Source organism: Mytilus edulis, chromosome 8 (genome assembly GCF_963676685.1).
Source record: "Mytilus edulis chromosome 8, xbMytEdul2.2, whole genome shotgun sequence".
Taxonomy (NCBI): Eukaryota; Metazoa; Mollusca; class Bivalvia; order Mytilida; family Mytilidae; genus Mytilus; species Mytilus edulis.
In genome coordinates, this window is record NC_092351.1 from 53049613 (window position 1) to 53073666 (window position 24054).

The 24054-nt window shown below is 33.4% G+C and overlaps 2 protein-coding genes across 2 annotated transcripts; one reads left to right on the forward strand and one right to left on the reverse strand.

Moving 5' to 3' along the window:
- Positions 1–11856: 11856 nt before the first annotated feature.
- Positions 11857–14889, reverse strand: LOC139485856 (uncharacterized). The gene has a single exon (XM_071270498.1). The coding sequence runs from the start codon at positions 14885–14887 to the stop codon at positions 12938–12940; it is 1950 nt and encodes a 649-aa protein (XP_071126599.1). The 5' UTR covers positions 14888–14889; the 3' UTR covers positions 11857–12937.
- Positions 14890–18512: 3623 nt separating this feature from the next.
- Positions 18513–22027, forward strand: LOC139487041 (apolipoprotein D-like). Its single transcript, XM_071272059.1, has 4 exons — positions 18513–18642; positions 19719–19992; positions 20745–20809; positions 21762–22027. The coding sequence occupies exons 1-4, from the start codon at positions 18571–18573 to the stop codon at positions 21975–21977; spliced, it is 627 nt and encodes a 208-aa protein (XP_071128160.1). The 5' UTR covers positions 18513–18570; the 3' UTR covers positions 21978–22027.
- Positions 22028–24054: the final 2027 nt, after the last annotated feature.

Below are 24054 nucleotides of genomic sequence, written 5' to 3' on the forward strand. Positions count from 1 at the left end.
TGGCGTATAGACCGGCGTGCACCAGACGTACAGAGAAAATTGGTAACGTCGGTATACGATAGTTGCACGCCAGAGGGACGCTAAGCAATCGTTAAACGCATGTTGCATAAGTTTGAAGTACGTCGAAATGCAAAGGTATACGCTTAGTGAACGCTATAACTCCAGGATTTTTTTATGCAGCATACAAATTTTCATCCAGCTCTTGAAAGCGTTTGACTGTTGTATATCTGTACGATACACGCACGTAATACATATGCTCGTTCGACTGTAAGTAAAACGTATGCTGGTGTGTTTGTAGCAAACACCTCATAATAAAACGTCACAGACACACCGAAAAACGGATTATCATCCAAGATGCGACCGGGACGCAAATACGTTCAAGAAACCTTTTTATTCGTAGCGTGCATTTCATCTACATCTACAACGCCAACATACGTTACTTGAACGCTCCAGAAACGCTAAGGTACGCTTCTTGTACGCCCAATACACGCTTAAAGCTCGTTGTGCACACGATACAGATATAATTGATAGGTTGAATGCATCCACAATCACCTTTTGTTCATGAAATCATAATTGGAGCTTCTGAAGGAATCTAGAAAAGGACACCTTGTCCTTTGACGTTTAAAATTCCGATCAATCATTTGCCATGAATAAATATTTTTCTAGGGACATGGAAAATAACATGAAAATAAGAGAAAATAACTGTATTGCTGTCTCAATGTTTAAGGTGTTTTATGCTATTATGTCTCAGTAATCAGTCTATGAATTTCAACATTTTTTACGAAACTATAAGGTTTCAATCCTAAGTGAAATAGTTATCAGGTACCAAGATTATAATTTAGTACCACAGACGCGTGTTTCGTCTACATAAAACTCACCAGTGACGCTCATATCAAAATGTTTATACAGCCAAACAAGTACAAAGTTGAAGAGCATTGAGTATCCAAAATTCCAAAAAAGTTGTGCCAAATACGGCTAAAGCCCCAGTCCCACTAGACCACTATCGCACAACGCTCATCGCGATCTACAATACATTCAGATCGTGGTGAGGTCGCGGTATGAGCGGCATGAAAATGTAAATTTTCGTTGCTTTCACGATGCTACTACGTCCTCACTACGCTTCTACAACAATCCCACTACGATTATACCACGTTCTCATCGCGCTTATTCTGCGACCTCACTATAGTGGAAGTTATTAGCAAGCAAAATCGAGGGAATTGTGCAAATGATGATACAAGCATGAAAATTAACACAAAGCATCATTATTATATACTTTGTAAGAAATAACTGCGGGCCATTAAAAAAAATTTTCTAAAATGGCTGTTTTCTTTAGTTTGAAATTACTGATTTTTCTGGAAAACTTTTCTTTGAACTTCTTTTAGTAAAAACCAATTACCAGGTTTGGTGGCTACCTTCCTTACATCACATATTTATTAAAAATGAATATTTGACATATCCAGTATTTGCGCATGCGCGAAAATGTAACAAAAATCTTTCAAAAACATTTGAACTATTTACTATATATTTAGTGTTTTTGGATTTCTAATGATGTTATCAATTGGTTTAATAGCATTTTTCAAGGTTATGATACACATGTGTTTCACACTTTTGCGCATGTGCAAACTATTTATAGACATCAAGAGCGATGTGTATGCACTACCAGGCAATTCTCAGGTATTCGATGGTTAAGGCGAAAATGTAGTTAATCTGGAGAAACATCAAATGTAACTGTAGATCAGCCACTTTTGGAATTGCCTAAGCAAATTCAGTGGGAATGGCCTGATTTGTAAGGAAAATATAAGTGTATCGTCATGTTTGGTTGATTGCACATTGACATGACTTGTTATAAAACTCTGGGTGATATATTGCGTGATAGGGGATAGACATGTTGTCTTACACAAGCCAATATTGCAACACCAAGAACGGCAGATTTTTTTTATGTATGTTCAAATGTACCTAGGACTAGACAGGCGCATCAGACAACTGCATGTATTTTGCTTAAAAATTGTTAATTTCAGATTATGAAAGCTAGACTCAGAATATATAATTATGTCATGACTCTGTACGTGACGTTCAATGATTTAAAAGACTGGTGTAAGGAAATAGAGTCATCTCGACCACAGTTTAATTCCTGGCGTTCAATTATAAATTAAGAACTTCTTCTGATTTTGGTATTATGCTCATTTCATGAGTTAGACAGTCCATATAAAGCATGATAGCGTATTGTTTTAGGTCTTGATCGTGTAAATTATGCTCGATCGTTACCGACTCATCTCCGAGATATGACTTCCCTTCCAGAACATCACCCACAGGTGGCAATGGAATTTGAAAATGATAATTTCACTGTACGTAAGACCAGTAAATTTCTTTCTTGTAACACAATTGATCAGGCACAAAAACAGAATAATGCAATTGTGAAGGGCGATATTGGTGCCACAGGATTAACCGAAGATCTCATTTAGACAAATGGATGGTAGCTGGACCAGGAGTCAGTATACTAGAAGATTAATTTGAAAGATCTAGTGGTTTGGGTCATTCTAAAACAGACGAACGACATAATGAAGACTCTACGAAAACACAAAAATATTTCTTTAAACAGCTTTAAAGGCTTTGCAAGTATGAACGAGTTTGGAAATTCATTTCTAGAAGAGTCGTCAGATTTGTAAAAAAAAATACTTCATTTAGAAAATTGTTGATTCGGAAACAGGTAAGATATGTAAATAAACTCCAAGATATTGGTCCAAACAATACGAAGATCTTTTGCAGCAAATGCAAAACGAAGGAAAAACTGTTTTTTATAACCAAATAAAAAAGAACAACTTCCTATTTTGGCCGCAAAATTTAACTGGAAACGTCTTTGTCAAAAACAAAGCTAGAGAACCTTAAATGTGATTGCGATATCTTTTCTAGACTTTTCACTTCTTGTCACAGTAGACAGTTTTACTTGGAATATTTTTTTATCCATAGAAACCAAACTGCTCCTCTGTCTTTATCTCAGGATGTCACTTGAAATAGTGGTATTAAATCGCTGCAAATGGGTTTACTTGAAACATTCTGCGATTTGGGACGCATTTATCGTTGGTTGGGCAGCAATGGTTAATTCCAGGTCAAAAAGTTGGGCAATAATATTTGATGATTATGCTAATGATGTCATACTGCCTTATGTAAAATCTTGCATCGATAATTATTCAAAAGTAGACATTGTATTTGATGTTTACTAAATGAATAATTCAAAGGCTGTGACAAGACAAAGGCAAGGTTCTTGTGCCAGATGGAAAGATGTTGGTTCTGGTAGAACACCAAGGGTATGGAGTAGTTCTTCTGTGAAGATGACAACAAAACGAAATTGTTCAAGTTTCTTGCTGACAAAATTGCTTCTTAAGAGACTAATACAAATGTGTATGTTACTCATGGTGAAAATATTCTTTGCAATTTCAATAAAGATACTTGCTATCTATCCCCTTGCATTCATGAAGAAGCAGATACACAAATGTTTGTCCATGTTCGGCATCATTATGAAAAGTGTTGTAAAATGTAATGTTCGGTAGTACTGACACAGATGTAATAGTATCAAGAATTGCAGCAATCGCAAAATTAGGTAGAACAAATTGCGGATAGGTTATGGAAGGAATAACGACTTGTGATGGCTTCCTGCACGTGACATATCAAATGTGTTTGGTCCTTGTGTAGCTGCTTTTTCTTTCGTCCATGCATTTAGTGGACGTGGCACTTTGTCGAATTGTCATGAGAAAGGCAAAAGGTCAGCTTGGCTAACAATGGAAGGTTTTCCAGATGTAAAGGATGTTTTTTTAGGCTTAAGTATGGAACCGAGGCACGATGTGAATTGTTTGCCAGGAAGCAGCGGCATTGTGATGCAATTCCGCCTACAAGAGGTTCTTTTCCAGAGCACATCAAAAGAGAAGTATATTAAGGAGGAGTTGCTTGGGCTCAGCCTGATTCATGTATTCGACAGGTACGTGTTCCAAGTCATGAACACCTTGGTTGGATGAAAGAAAGAATCAATGACAGTTGGAAACCATAATGGACTTCTTTGACTGCCGTTGCATCCTCGTGTCAGAAAATTTTAAAATGCGCAGCCGAAAACCGAGCTGTGTTGGTAACTGTAGATGCTACCGTTCTGGCCTTCCTTGTACGAGTGGTTGTATAGGCAACTATCAGATAATTATAAAATAAGCAACCTGTCTTTCTAACCAAACTAGGCATTTAAACTTAACAAAGAGTGTTAACACTTGTAAAGTTGATGGAAATTATTAAAATATTTTCTACGTATTTGCCGCCATTTTGGAACCGGAAGTCACTATTTTTCTTCATTTATGTGTTGTTTCGTCGTACTAAGGAACTTTTTTTAACGTTTTATCATAACTTACATTGGATTATACATCCCTTGTGAAGTTGCTTGAAAGTATAAAAATTGAAATTTTTGACTTTTTTGCCGGCATTTTGAAACCGGAAGTCACCTTTAGTTTCATTAATGTATTGTCTAGTCGTAATTTAGGAATTGTCATTTACTTTTTATCAAATCTAACATTGGATTTTACATATAACACACCTTTTAAAGGATTAACGAATTATTGTCAATTTGTAATGACGCCATTTTCGAAATATGTGGTGGCCATCTTGAAAAAATGATTTTTTCTTCTGGCCAGCAGCGGATTTTTTTTTAAGTATCATTTAGTCAACCTTTATACCAAATGTCATGCTTGTATCACGATTTGCACAATTATGTCCATAATATCTCCCACTACTACGCTTATCAAGATCTTTCTACATTTTTTGTACGCTCTTCACGTTCTCACTACGACCATACCACGAGTTATCCGATTGCAACACGATATTACCACGCCTCTACTGCGATTATGGCACGTTATTACCACGATTATACTACGTTCATACCGCGATCTTACTACGTTCTCAGCAATGACGTCAACATCGTGTTCCATATCAATACAATTCTATTCCTTCTATTTCTGATAAATACGTAGATTTCTTGGAAACAATACAGTCATGCCATCAAAATCTACTAGTACACGTGGGCGTGGTGGAAGGGGTTGATGTAGAGGCAGAGGGAGCAAAGTAATGAATCCTAATCAAGCAGAGATGTCGGACCAACCAATCCAACCTAAATTACAATCTGTTACTGGTCCATAAAGCTCAAATGACGATATTTTAGTGAACGATAGCAGAGATGACACAAATGTGTCCATAGATATAGGAAGATGTGGTATGAGTGGCAATTAGACAACTCTCCATCCAAGTAACAATTAATAAAAGTAAACCATTATAGGCGTAGGTACGGCCTTCAACACGGAGATTTTGCTCACATCGAACAGCAATCTTTAAAGGGCTTTAAAACTTAGTAGTGTAAAACCATTTAAACGCAAAAACCAACGGTCTTATCTATATAAAAACGAGAAGTATGGTTGAGCCGTTAGAACAAATAGATAATTACATACAGCCAAACAAAATCTAGGTAGCTTTTTATACATTTTATGTTAAAATGACAATGAGAATTATGGTCGTAGTATGAACGTAGTCAGGTCGTAAGAAGAGCTTGATGAGGACGGCAAGGGCGTGCTAGAATCGTACTATGGTCGTGAACAGCGTGGTATAGTCGTAGTGGAAGCGTAGTTGGGTCGCGGTGAGAACATGATGGTCGTAGTGAGGTCGTAATAACGTTGCTATGAGATCGTAGCGCAGTCTCTCCAAATATAACCAAGCTTTCGGGGCACTCTCGCTACGATGATACAGCGACCTTTGCGATCTATCTACGATCTAAGTGCGCTTTCACTACGCTTCTACTGCGACCTGATTTCGCCACGACCGCACCACGATTGTTTCGAACATGTTCAAAGTTGACCACGCTTATCACGACTTGTAGACCTCACCACGACCGTGTTACTACTTTACTGCGATCTACACGATCGTACTACGATCATCAAAATTTGCATTTTTTTCACAGATCGTAGTGAGATCGTGGCCTAGTGGGACTGTGGTATTAGGTAATCTATGCCTGGGATAAGAAAATCCTTAGTTTTTTGAAAAATTCAAAGTTTTGTAAACAGGAAATTTATAAAAATGCCCATTTTTTTTATATACTGGGCTGGTGATACCCCCTGGGACGAAACGTCCACCAGCAGCTTACGTTAGACGAATTTGTTTATAGTGTGAGGCTTTCAATGGTCAGAACGCATATTCATTTAATCATGTATTTAAACATCCATCGAATTCGCATTGTTTTTGGACTTGGCGTTCCTCGTGTTTCTGAGAGATGAAATTGAGTGGACCACTTGGTACACAGCAAAATTAACCATTTTAAAATCTTCTTCGTAAAACTGCATTAGTAAATCGGCAATGTTTTCGTTTCCGCACATCTCTGCTAGATCAAATGCAGAATTTGTGATATTAACGTCTGGAATAAAAATATTCCAAGTATTTACATTATAAGATAGCAGACACTTTACGATTTCGCAATGGCCTTGTGCAATTGCTACATATATAGTGATTCAAAATTACTGTCCTGTAAATTCACACCAGCACCATGTTTGATCAAAATATCTGCAATTTTTGTATAACCAAAGTGACATGCTGCTGTGAACGGTGTTTGCTCTCTATGAAAGTTCTCATCAACATATTCATCTTCCGTATACAGTGGAGATGAATTTATGCTCTCTTCATCTATGTATCGCGACATTAATTCAACGATATCAGCATTCCCACTGTAACAACCCAATATAAGCATGCTCGATCTTTCTTCCAAAGTTGTTCCAAACACTAAATCCGAAGATTCACCTTGACTTTGTACATGTTGAACAATTTCAAGCAGAAGATGCATATGCCCATAGTAAACAATCTAGCTTATGGTGCTATGAATATGACAATATTGCTTCCATTTATCAACGTAACATATATGCTTGTCCATCAAAAGTTCTTGTCTTGTAAGTTCATCATGTATAAGGTCATCATCCTTTTCTTTGTTTTCGTCTTCTCCCGTCACGTTTTAATAACATTACGAGAGTCAAAAGAAGAGCGGGAAAGTAATAGTTGTTAAAATTCTCAGTATGGTATGTGTGTAAGAATATTCATATAAAAATTGAATATTGTCCAAAGAAGTGTTCCTGAAAACGTCAAATAAGTGCATATCTTTGATATCACTATTCATTCTATCTGCCAGTAATGGAAAGTGAATTTCCGAGAGTTTAATTTTAAGGATGTCAAACGTCGACGCCCCACAAACAATTAGTTTATGTGCTACAAAATGACTTGGCATGTATTGCAAGACTTGTGCCACATTTTCCGTACCAAAATGGAAAGCGACAATTTCATATATTGAGTCACAGATAAACGTGAATTCGTCATACACTTCAGTAACAAATGTTCCTGTTATCTGTTTTAATGCGTCGATAATTTGCCAATCAGATGCACTTCTGTTTATACCACAACAGTTATAAATATCTTCTTTAACATTCTTATCTGGAAGACTTTGTAGGGAAATTTTGTTTTCATTCAAAAGGAATATAACCATTGCAGTATACTGAATAGAATTGGTCTTTTGAAGTATATCCATTTGTTTAATAAGACATTCAAATGGTTTATTGAAAACTCTGGAGCCAAATTTATGATAAGTTTTGTCTGTTGCAAACAACTTACACACAAATGGAAACATTATTTCTGCAGAGTTGAATGAGAGAGTATTATACACACTGCTATCAATACTGGCTTTGGTACAGTGCTTTGTTAGCATTTTCATTTTCTCTTCTTCGGATAAGTCAAAACTTCCTGCATGTAAATCAAAAATATTTTTCGTGATGAATGAGTAAAACTTTAAAGCTTCCTTGTAAACTGTTTTCCTGCAAGTGAATATTAGTTTCGATTCCTTTCCTAATAATTTTAGTAATCTTTCTTGGTGTCTTATGATGTTGTTGAATGAACATGGTCATATCTACAGCGAAAAAATCCAATACATCATCGATAATGAAAACTTGATTTATAGATGTTTTGCCATATAGAAGGACCTCCTCTGGTCCACAGACTGGAACAACTATTTCTGCACCTGCTTTTCCCAACTGAAGAGCAATATGGCGAGCTGTTGCTGTTTTTGCAGAGCCTGGACCTCCTATGAAGGCTAAGTATTTCTTATTTTCCATCATGTTAAGTGCTCCATCATAAACACTTACATTTATTATGTAATTATATTGCTTCTTGTATTTTTAGCCGTATTTGGCACAACTTTTTGGAATTTTTAATCCTCAATGCTCTTCAACTTTGTCCTTGTTTGGCTTTATGGATATTTTGATATGAGTGTCACTGATGAGTCTTATGTAGACGAAGACGTCTGACGTACTAAATTATAATCCTGGTACTTTTGATAACTATTGTTAGAATATAGGCGAAAAAAATAATATATAATAGATCATTGGAATAAGGTATTGCACCAAATATTTACCTCTCACATTTTCCGGGATGTGCCTCCTTTCCATTTGATCAATATCTTTTCTTTGCAAAGACAATATGTCTTCAACTTCATATATTTTATCTTGAAAGCTGATTTGCTCATCCTGTAAGTCTCAAACTTTGCCTTTGATTTCCAAAATTTAGTATTGCATGGAACCAAGTATTTCATTCCGTTGTTGTTGATCGAACTGTTTTGTTTTCAGAGAACAAACGTCTTTTTCTAAAGTACCTTTACTTAGTCTTGTTATAGCCTAAAATACAGTAAGAAAAATGTTATGAAAATACGCAAAAAATGCAGAAAAAAATGTATCTTATTTAGCTTTATAAAGAATGATTCAATATCAATGTTATTAATGAAACAGAAATAAATTGGTTAGAGATGAATGAAATATTATAAATGTATGCTTGACAACGCATTAGTTGCTTTTTTGTCGAAGAAAATACAAACAGTAACATGAGTAACACTTGTAATTTACCCAACAAGACTAAATTAAGAAAATCTAAATATAAGTAACCTGAGATAGTTTATTTCAAGTTCTTTGAAATTCTAACACAGAGAATTGACAGTTTTCATGGTGAGCCAAGCTATTGCGCACATGTCTAATTCTCACTATATCGTCTCCTTCACATATATCTCCTGGTGACGGAGAATTTTTCCAGCCATTGGTCGGTACAACATTTGCCACTGTATTTCTAATAAGTAATTGTAGGAGAGTAAAATCAAATTATTTTGAGTTTGCCACACCTGTAATTAAAGCAATATATATTTTTGTGAAATTAATTTACACCCCCATGGAAATTAAAAATGTCCTACCTTTAATAAAATTTCAGACTTATTTGCTGTGGTTTCTTCATATATCTATATAATAGCTACCTATCAGCAAATAAGGATCAGTTGAGTTCTTGCACAGAAGTAGTTATTAAACTGTACTGTTAAAAATAGCACTGAATAAGTTTCAAATTAGTATCGGTTCATGTTCTGAGGTCGATCCTTAGTCAATGCTGGGTGCTTGTTCTGTATACTTTTTTTGGTCTTTAAAGAAAAAAAAATTACATCGATGTATTTACTTTTCTATCCCTCCTGTAGTGCAGTCAAAACGATAACACATAAAGAAACGTAAAGAAAAACAGTACACAATTTAAACTAAGCGTACTGACTTGAGTTTAATAATTTTGTTAGCGATACACATTATATTTTTCCTTTAGCCTTATAATAACATTGCCTTATATAAGCAACAATGTGCTACACTTTTTTTAATTTGATACCTGGATAAAGTAATGTCATTTTAGAATTTGTACAAATCCCAGCTGATATAAGTTACGTATTGTTTGGTTGTGGTTTTTCAAATGGTTTGCTAGCATTCCATCTGATACATGATGTCTGAAGACAGAACGAACGGCTTCAGTACCAATCTGATGACAAAGCAAAGTAATGCGAAGAAAATTACTTTCTTCTCGTTGTATAACGTTTTTGTCTCCTGCAAGTGAACAAATTACACCAATAAACTAAATTCTGTAACGTGAGAACATTTTAAAAAACACAATACTATTAGTATTCGTTTTGACATACATGTACTATCATAGTTATTGTCTCTAATGTACTAAGAGAAGATAATTAGACCGTATAAGTTAAACAAAATAAACATAAAAATTTATAAATTATCAATGATATAAGATCTTATGACTTCAAGTCCCCATTTGTGAACTTTCCATTTTTATATAGCAACATTCCATCAACGCCTGCATATGCAGTATATACTATCCTTTTGAAAGATTTTCTAGAGATAACGTATCATTTCTTGATAGAGGACTGTTGCATACGAGAAAGCTATAAAACAAAAGGGTTCTAAATTTTGAATTGAATGTTATCCCTTCAAAGGTTTTACTGACCCAATCATTAGCTGGTTAACAGTAATGGAATTAATATTTTAGGCCAAACATTGGACTTATTGTCCTCACTTCTGCACACTCATCATAAATACCAGACCTAAAACTGTTATGCCAGGCACACGTTACGTCAACTGTGAGGCTAAAATCAAAAACAATTAAAGGGTAAAAAAAAACTAGTTTATGACCATTCATGTCTATTTTCGACCTACAATCATTACAACTTACGGAGATTAGTATAGTCTTTTCTACTATGTGTGAAAATCCAGATTATAAAAAAAAAAATCCACAAACCAGCGGCAGAATAACTTCAGTTTGAAATATTAGTAAATATTCCATTATCTATTTGAAAAATCGAAAGAATGGCAATTGTAAAAAAATAATCACTCGTTGTCACTTGTAAACAGTATTAATCAATAAATTAAAGCATTTATATTAAAAGCGTTTATTCAACCAATGGACACATTTCTTTGGCTATTCAATTTTTTTTTTAAAGTTTGAAAGACGCATTCATTCAGATCGTAAGTTTTTACTAAATGCTAAGTTACCTCAATCATTAGAAAAGTTGTAAAAAATCAATACGATTATCATGTTATATTATTTATATATAAAAGTTAATAATTGATTTGTCACTGGTCGTGTGTATACGCTTGCAATGTCCTTCTTTAAAATGAATTTGAATGAATAAGAAGCTATAAAAGTTAATTTTATAAATTGTGGTACGGTTATTGCATGGAACAACATAACTGTTTTGTTACTTATATATCGCATTGCGGTGTTCGCATATCATTTAATGATTGTTTCCTTTTTTCTCGTAATTTTTTTTTAACATTTTTTAGATGGACCTTTACGGTCTTTTGATTTGCCTTACGTGGTATGGTCTTTACTTTCCTGATTCTCCCCCTTATTTTTGTCATGCCTTATATAACTTTTCGTAAATTATCTATACATTATGATGATTGGTCTCTACGTCATGTGGTCCACACTTTACGTTCTGTAGATATGACTTAATTTTAGCTCTGTTGTTTGTTTAATATGCTATTATGTTTTGCCTCATGTTATTTATTTTTTTCCTTACTTTTTATATAAATGATTAATCATTTACGTTCGTTAGTTTAACATTTATGCTATGCAGTTTTGTCTTAAAGTACTGTAGTTTTGTCTTGACTTTCTGTACTTTTATCTCAATGTAAGTTATTTTGTCTACCGTTTTTAGATTCGGTCTTCACCTTTTGAAATTTTCTATTCAAGTTTTGAAGTTTTGTCTTTACGTTTTTTGTTTAATTAATGCGTAGCGGTATGTAGTTTTGACTGAGCGTTTTGTGGTTTCGATTTTAGTTGTGTTGTTTTGATTTTATGTTATATGGTTTTGTTTAACGTGTTTTTAAATTAATATATGTTATGAACATGCAACTTATTATGCAACTTTACTAAATGTATCCAGTCAGTTGTGTTATACTTTAATTGAGGCTCTGTACGAGGGGGTAACATTCAAACTGATGTTCTAAAAATTTTAATAGATTACAATTTATGTCAATCAGACAGCAACAACAACAAAAAATTACAATACGATAAGAAGGCATATATAGTATTCAACAACAGGCATGTGTCTTTATAATACATCAATCTTTATATTTAACCAGATGCCTCAAATATTTTGCATACTATTTTTTGTAAAAAAAACCAGTCAATTTCATCTAAGCAGAAGGTTCTAATCAATATTTTTTACAAATGTCTTGCACAAAGTCAGAAATATGGCGGCAGTGCACATGGTTATCTAAAAGTCTTTTGTATTATGTTTATTTATGTTTGATGTAAAGTATATGCCACGTCATTAGACAATCCTTGCTTGTCATATGATATATGTATCATGTTTAAATTCTTTTTTATTCGGTGAACATGTTGAAATGGCATTTCTGTTATAGGTTCTGTTCAATTTTTTACTTCTTTTAGAGAACCGGGTCCACTCAATCGCGTTACGTATTGTTACAAAAACACGTGGTTGCTGTATGTTGCTCTTTAGATTAAGTTTGGTAATTGTTTTGTTTTTTTTTGTTCGGCGTCACAAATGGTTAAAGTTAACAACCATTTCGATTTAAACATTATCCGACCGAAATTTGGGATAGGCGGCAATTGGACATCTACACAGTCACTGCTGTATATCCCAATTTTTTGTCCATATATAAAAGTAAGACAGAATAACAGCAAAAAAAGAAATATTAATAATTCACACACAATGTATATACAATATTTAAGTTTTCTGCACTACCATCATCCTTAATATTATAGAGTTAACTGTTTCACAGCAACATTGCACAACAGTTTCAGTTAAGGAACACTACCAGTTAACTTTCAACAACATAGGCAAAATCAAATTAAAAAGAAGCAGTCAAGGGGCAATTGCATTACTGTTCTGCCATGTTTTGTACATTTCAGTTCCATGCATATCAACATGTATTCAATTTCCCCTTAGGATGAGTCAACGAAAAGTTTATTTTGCCTCTTAGAACAATGAATTAAGCATTCACATAGTTATATCGGACGTTTAAAAGAAATTCAAAGTTCTAAACCAATCTCATTAACAATATCTTCTAACACTTGAATTGAGAAGTGGATCTGGGAGAAAATTAACAGATCGTAAGAATGCTTTTCGTGCGGATTTACTGACGCGTAATAACGTAAAAATGATACCAAGAAGATTATAAGCTTGAGCTTTGTTGATACGATCTGCAATAAGATAACTTTCTTTTATAACCAGCTGTAGATCTTGAAGTGAATCGTAACATTGTTTGGTATTATTGAGATGATAATGACAAAGAAAATTAAGGAAGCTGGCATACGCTGTCGACGGTGCTCGATATATTTCAGATCCGACTTCCATTTGTAGTTCATCAGGTATTAGTTCAGAGTTCTTTTGAAATATCAACACATCTACAAACATTATTTTCAAAAGATAAACAAAACTCTTTTTATGGAATAATATAAAATCGATCAATTTGACATGCAAATCCGGAATACACATGTGGGCGCACAATTTTTTCATATCACATTTCGATAACGAATAACTTATGATATGTAAAGCTTTATGGTATTGTTTTGTCTTATAGAAAAACGAAGCTATCATCAGCCATCCGGACACAGCGTCATGATAAATATTTTGTAACAAAATACTGACACAGGATGTGAATTGTTTGTATAGGTACTTATTACTGTTGTTTGAACAGTTCAGTTGTATAGACTGGGCTTGAACGGAACACATCATAGATATGTAGTATGTATACAAGTATTTTACAAAAGGTTTTTTAAATATAATTGCCTGGTATATTTTTCTTTTGAAAACACTTTTTTCCAATTTTTCAGAACCTTGTCTGAAAATTGTATTCGCGAGACCCACTAAATTTGAAAAAAGTACCTTTTCAACTTCATATAAATTCAATGTTTCTGTTTTCGATGGACTACTCCAAATTGATACATCAAAATTAGATATTTGATCTGAGAATAAGATGCATCGCCAACCGTAACTATTCAATGTATATAATTTCTCTAAGAGCAACTCACGAGCACGTCCCTCTATTCTATTTTCAAACATATTGTTCTCGGGAATAAAATAATGCACGCATAATGAATACTTAACACAATATAGAAGCCTTCTAAAACACCGCGTAAAACAAGATATAAGATTTTCAGGTTTCCATATAGATTGTGGCTGTTCTTCCGATATCCAAAACATTATTGTTTTCAGGAAATAGGAGCAGAGAAGGTCCTTACATTCGGAGTAAATAGATATTAAATCCTTCAAAATAATCTTTAGAAGAGCGTAGCAGAACAACTGAATGTAGGTAAAGGTATTTATGAGAAGTTTTTCACCAACTGAAAAAGATATTCGCCATTCTATATTCTCATTTGGTGATCCTTTTACTCCGATTGGTACAAATAGTACTCCGTGTTCTATTATACTTTGTTTCGTTTTTGAATTCGGCCATGAGTTATTTGGTCTTGTTATCCACTGCACTGCAGGAGTAATCCATGTTTTACAATGTAAGCTACTGACAGAGTCACACATTCCATATTCGTCAGATATACACGGTCCATGGATTACATTAGTTTTATCCATGATCAATAGATCTTGTTTATATAATGCACTCGATAAATAATATTTACCAGAACGTTTTTCACAGTATTTAAACCAGGGCAAACTACTACTATGTTCTACACGTAGTTGTAACTGAGTAAACCCAGGATTAACAGCATCTCTGTCCATCGAAAAATATGTTACGTTTTGATTAAAACAAGGTTTGATATATCCATAAACTTCGACTTTTTTAAAAACATACATCATATCTAAATCACTACCTCTCATATCAAGCCCTTCCCCGAAGCTTCCACTAGTTACTACTGTAATATCCCCGTTACACGTCAAATTATCTCTGACTGTGGTCATCATTCTGCTTTGCTTAACATAATCTTCTCTTCCAACGATATTGAGACAAAGATAACGATATAGTGCTATTGATATATCTCTTGTCATGTCGTCTGTTAAAAATGAATAAAAAAAAGACTATAATTATTTCAATGAAAAATATCGTAAACTATAAAACTTATCACATTTAACATAAGAAAGGGGCGAAAGATACCAAAGAGACATTCAAATTCATAAATCGAAAATAATCGACAACGTCATGGCGAAAAAAGAAAAAGACAAACAGACAAAGAACAACACACAAGACACAACACAGAAAAACCAAAGACTAAGCAACACGAACCCCACTAAAACTGTGGATGATCTCATGTGCTCCGGAAGGGTTAGCTGAACCTGCTCCACATGTGGCACCCGAACCATTAACATCAGAACTGTTGCTACATGTGGAGCAAGATCTGCTTACCCTTCCGAAACACCTGAGATAACCACCAGTTTATAACAGTATTGGTCCAAGGACACAGTTATCGTCCTTTGGTTTTCGTTGTCTACGAATATAGTCCCTAGTGTAAACAGTCTATAACTTGCATGTTTATTTGATACACTTTCCCAATTTATTTTTTGATATTAAATGCATGAAATATTAAGTAGAGGGATGGATTTACATGTTAAAAAAATTTGGGTGCTAAATCTTTATGTTAAGTAGTGATTTGGTCCAGTTTAAAAAGGTCAAATTTGATCACGTCTGAAGCTGTCAAACTGAATTTTACACCCCCTTAACACAGAATTGTCAATATTTTGAGTTAGAGCTGGTAGAAGTTTCTATAATTTTGATATTATTTGTCTCACTGGTAGTACACTACACTGTAAAAATCTTTTTGAGAAAGAGCAGGTGCGATTTTTTAAATTTGAATTTATTGTCTAAAAGAAATGCACTACGAAATAACTGTGTTCTCGGGCCAGTATTGGCATTGCCTAGTCTTTAGTTTTGTATGTTATGTTATGTGTACTGTTGTTTGTCGTTTGATGTGTTTTATCCAAAACAGTAAAACCAATGGGAGCGAGTCTCTGAATATCAGACTGGGGCATTTCTTAAACAAGTAATTTTAAAAAATTGAATGTTCAAGTTATGTTGACAACGCATCTGTTTTAGATATTACTTAATATATAAGTTACTGTCAAACAATTATAATAATATTTTAAAAAGTATTCATTTAAACAGATTTTACTAGTTGTTTTTCACATAAAAATCAACATGGTAGCTCCCTCAATAAACAGAACAAGTGAAAAACATCTGCAATAATCTTACTAGATACAGATATTTCCCAACAAAAATGGTGGGTTTAAAAATCTAGTCAACATATGGTAGGATACATCATTGAAATCAAACCAGATATGACAAATCAATTAATGTTAGATAACTTTCAATTGACCTTACTGAATCTGATATTCTTGAAATACTTGAAAGTGCTATGTTGGCTAGATTTGTAAGCCCACCATTTTCGTCGGGGGAAATGTCTGTATCTAGTAAGATTATTGATTGGGGGGGGGGGGGGGGGGGGGGGGGTTGAAGGATGTGACGAGGATGAAAAAATTGTGTCCTGCATTTTTATTTCAGTTTTAATCTCTGTCCTGTCTTTTAATTTTTTAACTCTATTCGGCCATGCCTTTTTTATTAGTTTATCCTGACTATTTGTACATATATTGCCATCTTGCCTGTTTTTCTTGCGAAATTGCTCAACCCTTTTTTTTACTCAACACTTCTGTCTTGCTTTTTTTTTTTTATTTCATCCTAGACTCCCACATCAAAATCAAATGGTAACTGCCTAGTAGCGTTTTATTTTTGTCAGTTTTTATGGCCTTTCCTTTTTTATTGTTCTCAAGATTTGATGTTTTATGATTTTTTAGAATCAGAATATAAGAAACACAGATTGGAAATATGAGTTGCAAACAATTTTACAATTGCGTTTTAAAGAAAATTCCGATAAATGCTACAATGTCTATTCATCTGTTACAAAACTGTGGATATCTACGTTGAATATCTTAATACACAACCCACTAACTTTCGTTTTCAATGTAGACGTGTCTACTTTTAATTATTAAATATGCTGTTGTTTCGATTGCATTCTTCCATCTGAAAACAAATATATGAAGTAACGTTGAGAGGACAAAATGATCTATAATACATTTACGGATTTGAAAAATATATCAATTAAATCTATGCTATACCTGCCATCTTGTTAAGTCTGTTGAGATTTAGGTGAAAAATGGATTCATCCGGAAAATATATTTCGTGTTTCTATTCACATTCAACATATACTAATAACACATACACAATTCTTTGTATTTTATTCCTTTCATATTTATTGATATTTCCAAAGAATTTAAAAATGTATTGAATATAATATTAAAGCTTTTATCAAATACTATATAATTTTGTATACGCAGAGTGAATAAAGTTTGTTACGGTAATATTTCTGTGTATAAAGTGTGTACGGTAAACAAAATAATAAGATAAAAAAGCAATACATAGAAAATTCCTTTATCAAGTCAAGATTATGACATTTTTTTATAAATTCGTTTGATTTGTTTGAGCTTTTGATTTTGCCGTATGATTAAGGACTTTTCGTTTTGAATTTTCTTTGGAGTTCAGTATTTTTGTAATTTTACTTTTCACTATTAAACTGCCATGTAATTGATTGGAGTTTAGAAATGGAATCAGGTAAACTGTGCACGCAAGAGTTCCAAATGGTGAAATTGAAATCATCCCTTCGTTAATTTTACGGACGCCATCACGACTTGGTTGACCGTTATGGAATAGTCCTGTCATAGATGATATTGGATAGGTACCTTATGTTGTTACAATAATCCCGTTTCCTTTTCACGAATCTGACCACCAAATTCCACTATTTGCCGGGTTTGTAATAACACAAGCAACACTACTAGTGCCACATGTGGAGCAGGATCTGCCTTCCCTTTTCTGAGCACCCGGTGTACCCTTAAGTTGTTGGTGGAATTCGTGTTGCTTAGACTTTTAAATTAGTTTTCTATGTTGTGTCTTGTGTACTATTATTGGTCTGTTTGTCTTTTTCTTTTTTAGCCATAGCGTTGTCAGTTTATTTTCGATCTATGAGTTTGAATGTCCCTTTGGTATCTTTCGTCCCTCTATTTACAAGTACATATTGATTAATGTGTATGAACAATTCGTCAGCTTTTAAAAGATAAATTGCACCCTTTCCTTCATAACAGAAGAGTGGGAAAATACAAATGAAATAATGCAATTGATTTTCAAACTCATCAGTAAAAAGATACATGGCAAAAAACAATAAATGGCCAAAAGACAAACAACATTACACAAACACAAAGACTGACCAGCAGCACGAATCCCACTAAAAAAACCGGTGATGATCTTATGTGCACCGGAAGGGTGAGCATGTCCTGCTACAGATGTGGTACCCTTCTTATTCATCGTTTTAGTTGTACATTCAGAATTGATTCGTAGTATGTATAGTTTCTCAATGCAGTAAACTAAAGCAGCTCTCTGATAATGAGACAGTTAACTTGATTTTTTCTGTTAGTAAGATATAAGATAAAAGGGATTACTTTGATAAAAAAAATTTACACATCAATTCATTTCTTTTAGTTCTATTTCACATCAGCAATCATCGAAAGGTTAAAGAACAGTATACACTTGAACAATATATGTAATACATGTTCATGTATATACTACAATATATGGTTTACATAAGCATTGATAAACAACACACGCATTGACATGTGATTCTGTCTTATAAATGATTCCGAAATTAGGAAACGTGACATTTAAACAAATATTACTCGCCATAATGAAGTTTTTAATCTCACTGGTAAGTATTTCTCAGTATTTTGTATCTATATATTCAATATTCAAACGACAAAATGGATTCTTGGTGTTTGGTAAAATAGTCAAACAAAATGTATGAAAAAAGGGTAAAAGTTAGTCAAACTAAATGTATGAAAAAGAAGTAAAGATTAGTCAAACAAAATGTATGAAAAAGAAGTAATAGTTAGTTAAACAAAATGTATGAAAAAGAAGTAATAGTTAGTCAAACAAAATGTATGAAAAGGGGTGTTTACCGTTTCTAATTACAAATGAAGTGTGCATAGTCTACACGGAAAACATAAAATACATGTACTATCGCACCATGGACCATCTTTTGTGACAGAAAACGGTAAAAAAATACCTGTAATTGTTATTTTAATACTTTTAATATTAATCATAATAATAATCCTGACCTTGTCCGTAAATTCGTGATATGCCTATATTTAATCATATCTCAATCTACAATAATTTAGTATGAAGAATTCCAAATGTTATAAAACACCTGGCGTGCTTCCCATTTGTTCCATAGCTTTGTATAGTAGATACCTTCGACTTTGTCGGGTTTTGTAGACTTCCACCTTTTTAGATTTGGCTCAAAGAATAATCATTTATGGACATTATGTCTGTGCGTCCGTCTGTTCGTTCGTTCGTCTGTTCGTCTGTCCGTCGGTCTTTTTTCGCTTCAGCTTAAAGTTTTTGGTCAAGGTAGTTTTTGATAAAGTTGTAGTCCAATCAACTTGAAACTTAGTACATATGTTCCTATACTATGATCTTTCTAATTTTAGTGTCAAATTAGAGTTCTTACCCCAATTTCACGGTCCACTAAACATAGAAAAGGATAGTGCGAGTGGGGCATCCGTGTACTATGGACACATTCTTGTTGTTAATACTTTTCTATTGATTATAACGAGAATCATTAAATTAATGTCATTATATATGACTGCACGGATTAGCTTTTGGCTTATAGTATCGTTGAAGATTATTTCAGAATAAGTGTCAACGTGAAGAGCAAATACATCGAATAACATGCATTTGTTTTAATAACTTCACCCACGTAACCTCTTTATTTTTCTATCACAGTGTCTCTTTTGTGTGAATGCTAATGCATTCTTTATAGACCAACTATTCAGCAATGGCTGCAAATCACCATCACCTGCACAAAACTTTACAAACCAACAATACAATGGATTATGGTATGAAATTGGAAAAATGCAGACAGCTGGCGGGGCTGCGTTCGAAAAAGACTGTGTGTGTACTACAATTGATATAAAACCAAAGTCGGGAACAAGTGATTATACTGCTATTAATAGCTGTAGAAAATTATCTCCAACAGGGAATTTCTTAAATGCAACAGGTTGGTTTTGGTTCTGACATTCCTCTATTTTTTGCATAAATGTAAGATGTTAAAAAATATATGATCTATTTGAAAATGAAGATATATAAAAAGCAACAACAAACGAACAAAAACAAACACATTACTTGCAACAGATTTTCAATGATGTAAGTAAACTCTAAGTGATTTTCAAATGAAATATCGTCTCTTTGTTTAGCTACGAACATTTTTGTATGATTAACTACTTTCCGTTTTCAATTTTCCAGAAGTTTAGTATTTTTGAGATTTTACTATTTGATAAAATTCAGTCCCTCTCTCTCTCCTTGCTTACATCGACATACCAGTTATTTATAAAGCCTCTTTCTCTATCCTATTGTCAACTACAAACAGACATTAACGAAGAAATTATATATGGAAACTTCACATAAAAAGCTAAAAACATAGCAACACAAACCGCACTAACAAATTGGTGTTGTAAGCTTTGTTCATGTCATCCTTATGTGTACGAGTTTCAAGAGGTGCCAAGGAAACCAGAGGGACATACAAACTAATAGATCAAAAATAAAATGACAACGCCATGGCTCAGATTTTTAATGATGCAGTTCAAGATGTGACTAGAATTTTGAAATCTATTATTGAAACATACGCCAAATTACGGGCATGATGCATAACGTAAAAATAAAAAATAAAAAGTTGAAAGACTGTAATGCGTAGTTGAAAGACTGTATTGCGTAATATCTTTCCGATGCTTATAATTTTTTTGTAATTTGCAGGTACTTTATCTGGAGAGGGTCCATCTGGTCACTGGAAAGAGGGATTTTTCCCCCTTGCCCCAAAAGTAAGTTGAACGACAGTCATTTATTATTAAAGAGATCGGAGAGACATTCTATTTTTTAATTATAACTGTATATATTTCATATTAAAGCAACTTAAGGAAGGAGATGTGACAAGTAAGGCAAATTGCCCACCTACAGAATCACAAACATTCGCTAGGAAATTGAGTCGAAAGCAGAAGTTCTACATATTTACATAACGTCCAAATTTGAGTCCAATATGTTTTGCTATTGATAGCATCATTTTGAAAAGTTTTTGTTTTGTGCAATTCTGCATTAAAACAGCCACTAACAAAAATGAAATTATGTTATATTCGAAAGACATGTATGCATACAGCTATTCTTCCAGCAGAATTCTGATTTTGGTAAGAAATGGTATTTTTATGTGAAGTGATCAAACTTGCTTAATTGGACACACACACTATGATTTTTCGGCCGTTTTCAGGTTTAATGATTTGAGGATATATATGTTAGCCTATATCATTCTTAAAAACACTCATGGAGCTATGATTCCATGAATTATGATAATGAACGAAAGACATTTTAAAAATTCGCTGGGATGAAATTAAGACAGGAAGATTATATCTAAGGCTACCTTTTAATACATGTACAGTGTAATGTATCAATTTACTTAAAATTTTTATTTACAACAGTATTTTGAAGAACACATATTTTCCTACTTTAATTCTCTCTACTTTTTCCATAACAAAATTATTTCCGTGTCGCCTTAGTTCGTAAAACATAAAAAGTTATTCAAAAAATATTAGTATTTACTTATTTATTCAAATTAATCCATTAATTTTGCTGTTTCCTCGTGATGAACATGATAAAATATTTCCCACTGGACATTAAGCAACAAATAACCAATCATTGTATCTTATTGCGTTTACATGAACTATAGAACTAGAATATATTCCTTTACTTATTATACATGATTGGTTTTTTTCAAATTTGTAGGCTGACTATACCATAATTTACCTTGACGACAACTATGCAATTGAGTACGACTGCACATCAGTATTTGGAGTAACAAACTACTGTATACACATTCTGTCCAGAACACCAACGGCACAAGCTGACATGGTCCAAAAGCTTAAGACATTCGCTATAGGACTAGGTTTGAATACTGAGAATTTGGACTATAAAGAAACATTACAAAAGGGATGTTGGTAGAGTTTTAGACGTTTTCGTATTTTGTAGTATGAATAAATGTTTCATTATTATCATTGTCTGATTTTATAGCTTTTACACAATAAATGAAAAAAGTCATCATACAAAGCGTATATGTCTTTCTTTATCTTCTTAGATTGTATGGTATAGAGATAACGCACAATAAAGGCATTCAAAGAACATGCCTAAACATTATTCAAAACCAAGAGATTTTAAAATAGACATATTATGAAGCAAAAACACAATGTTAGTCCACTATCGATAATGAAATGAGAAGAATGTCGCCAGGTAGTCAATGATACCTTTTTTTTTTTTTATCCTGTTGCAAACATTGGTGCAAACGACAGAAATCGAATAAAAAATAATTGTATTCGTATTTTCAAAAAGATCTGAGACGATCGCATATTACATTTCGATCACGCGCTTTTAATAACTTTCCATTCTGTACATGTTAACAGTTATGACTTTTCTTACAATTGAAGCAATTACATGTATCTGCAAAGGTATTTGCTGCAAGTATAACACAGTATGTTTTCTGTAATGAATAATTCTGCATCTCCCTTTCCTGTAATAAAGAATATTGGGACACAAATAAAGTCTTGTTTACTGTAACAAAGACGACAAGTATGTTACACTGTCCTAAGTCAGGAACCTGATGTTCAGTTGTTGTCGTTTGTTGATGTGGTTCATAAGTGTTTCTCGTTTCTCATTTTCTATATAGATTAGACCGTTGGTTTCCCGTTTTAAAGGTTTTACACTAGTTATTTTTGAGCCCATTATAGCTTGCTGTTCGTTGTGAGCCAATGCTCCTTGTTGAAGACCGTACTTTGACCTATAATGGTTTACTTCTACAAATTGTGGCTTGAATGGAGAGTTGTCTCATTGGCACTCATACCACATCTTCTTACATGTATATCTAGATAGACATTCTTAGTTATTCATCTATATATGAACTTTTAACTTAACTCTGGATTTCAAATATTTATCTTTATGATTTTTTAATGATTATAAAACCATGAAAGTGCTTCAGAGCGTTATTTCAAATTTATTCTATGTACGTTTAGGCAATACAGTGTGTACATAATTATCCTAATTTTTCTTATGGGCACCAATTGCGTCCCTTTAATTAAAGACTAGTTTCTGCATTGTGATGAAGCACAGTGGACGGCTTATTTTAGTAAGAAATTGTTTAAACTGGATATAATTCAATGATGTGCTAACACATCATCGGCACGTAAGGATACCAGGTAGAATGATTGTGGAAGTATTGCATCATAAAAAAGTCTTAAATGGTACTAGCATAGATCTTGAAAACGTTATTACGATTTGATAAATTATTTATATGATTAAAAAAAAACTCTTGTCATTATATTTAAGTACGAATAACACTGTTCAGGATGCTTGCGTGTAGATTGTGTCGATGTTTCCGAGGTCGTATTCATGTGTGAGTGCAGCTACACTGATTATGAAAAACAAGTTCCTCTTTTTATAAAGAAAGAAAGATATATTTTTGTTTGCAATACATGATCATGATTGTTTGTTGAGGACAACATTCAATTTAGTAGTTGATGATCTGCTGAAAGTCATTTGGTGATCGGAATATACGATTGTGACCACTGACTGCGTGGCTTTATTTGCATTCCATTATTTTTTTTATTTCCGAACAGTAAAAATAGTGTGTACTGTACATGATGTCATATTTTTTAATAAGAAAATAAGAGGTACATTGTATAAATTTGTGTTTGGTAATGTTTGTGTTTTGTTATTATTTTGCAGCTAAATATCAAGTATTAGACTAGTAGTTTCAAATGACATAAAACAGACTTTCACACATTATTTTAACAAATATTTCGAGGTCAATTGGTTGTGGCTGAGGTTTTGGAGTCACTGTATATCATCTCCGGAATATAAAATGCAATTACAACAACCAAATATTATTGACTCACCATTAGATTATTGGTTCCTCTCAATCTTACTAACAAACTACTGTAATTTTGATTCTAATGCCACAAATGCCGCTGTTAACGGAAAAGCACGTTAATTGTAGCCTCTGCGATTTCGTTTATGTTTGTGTCTGAGA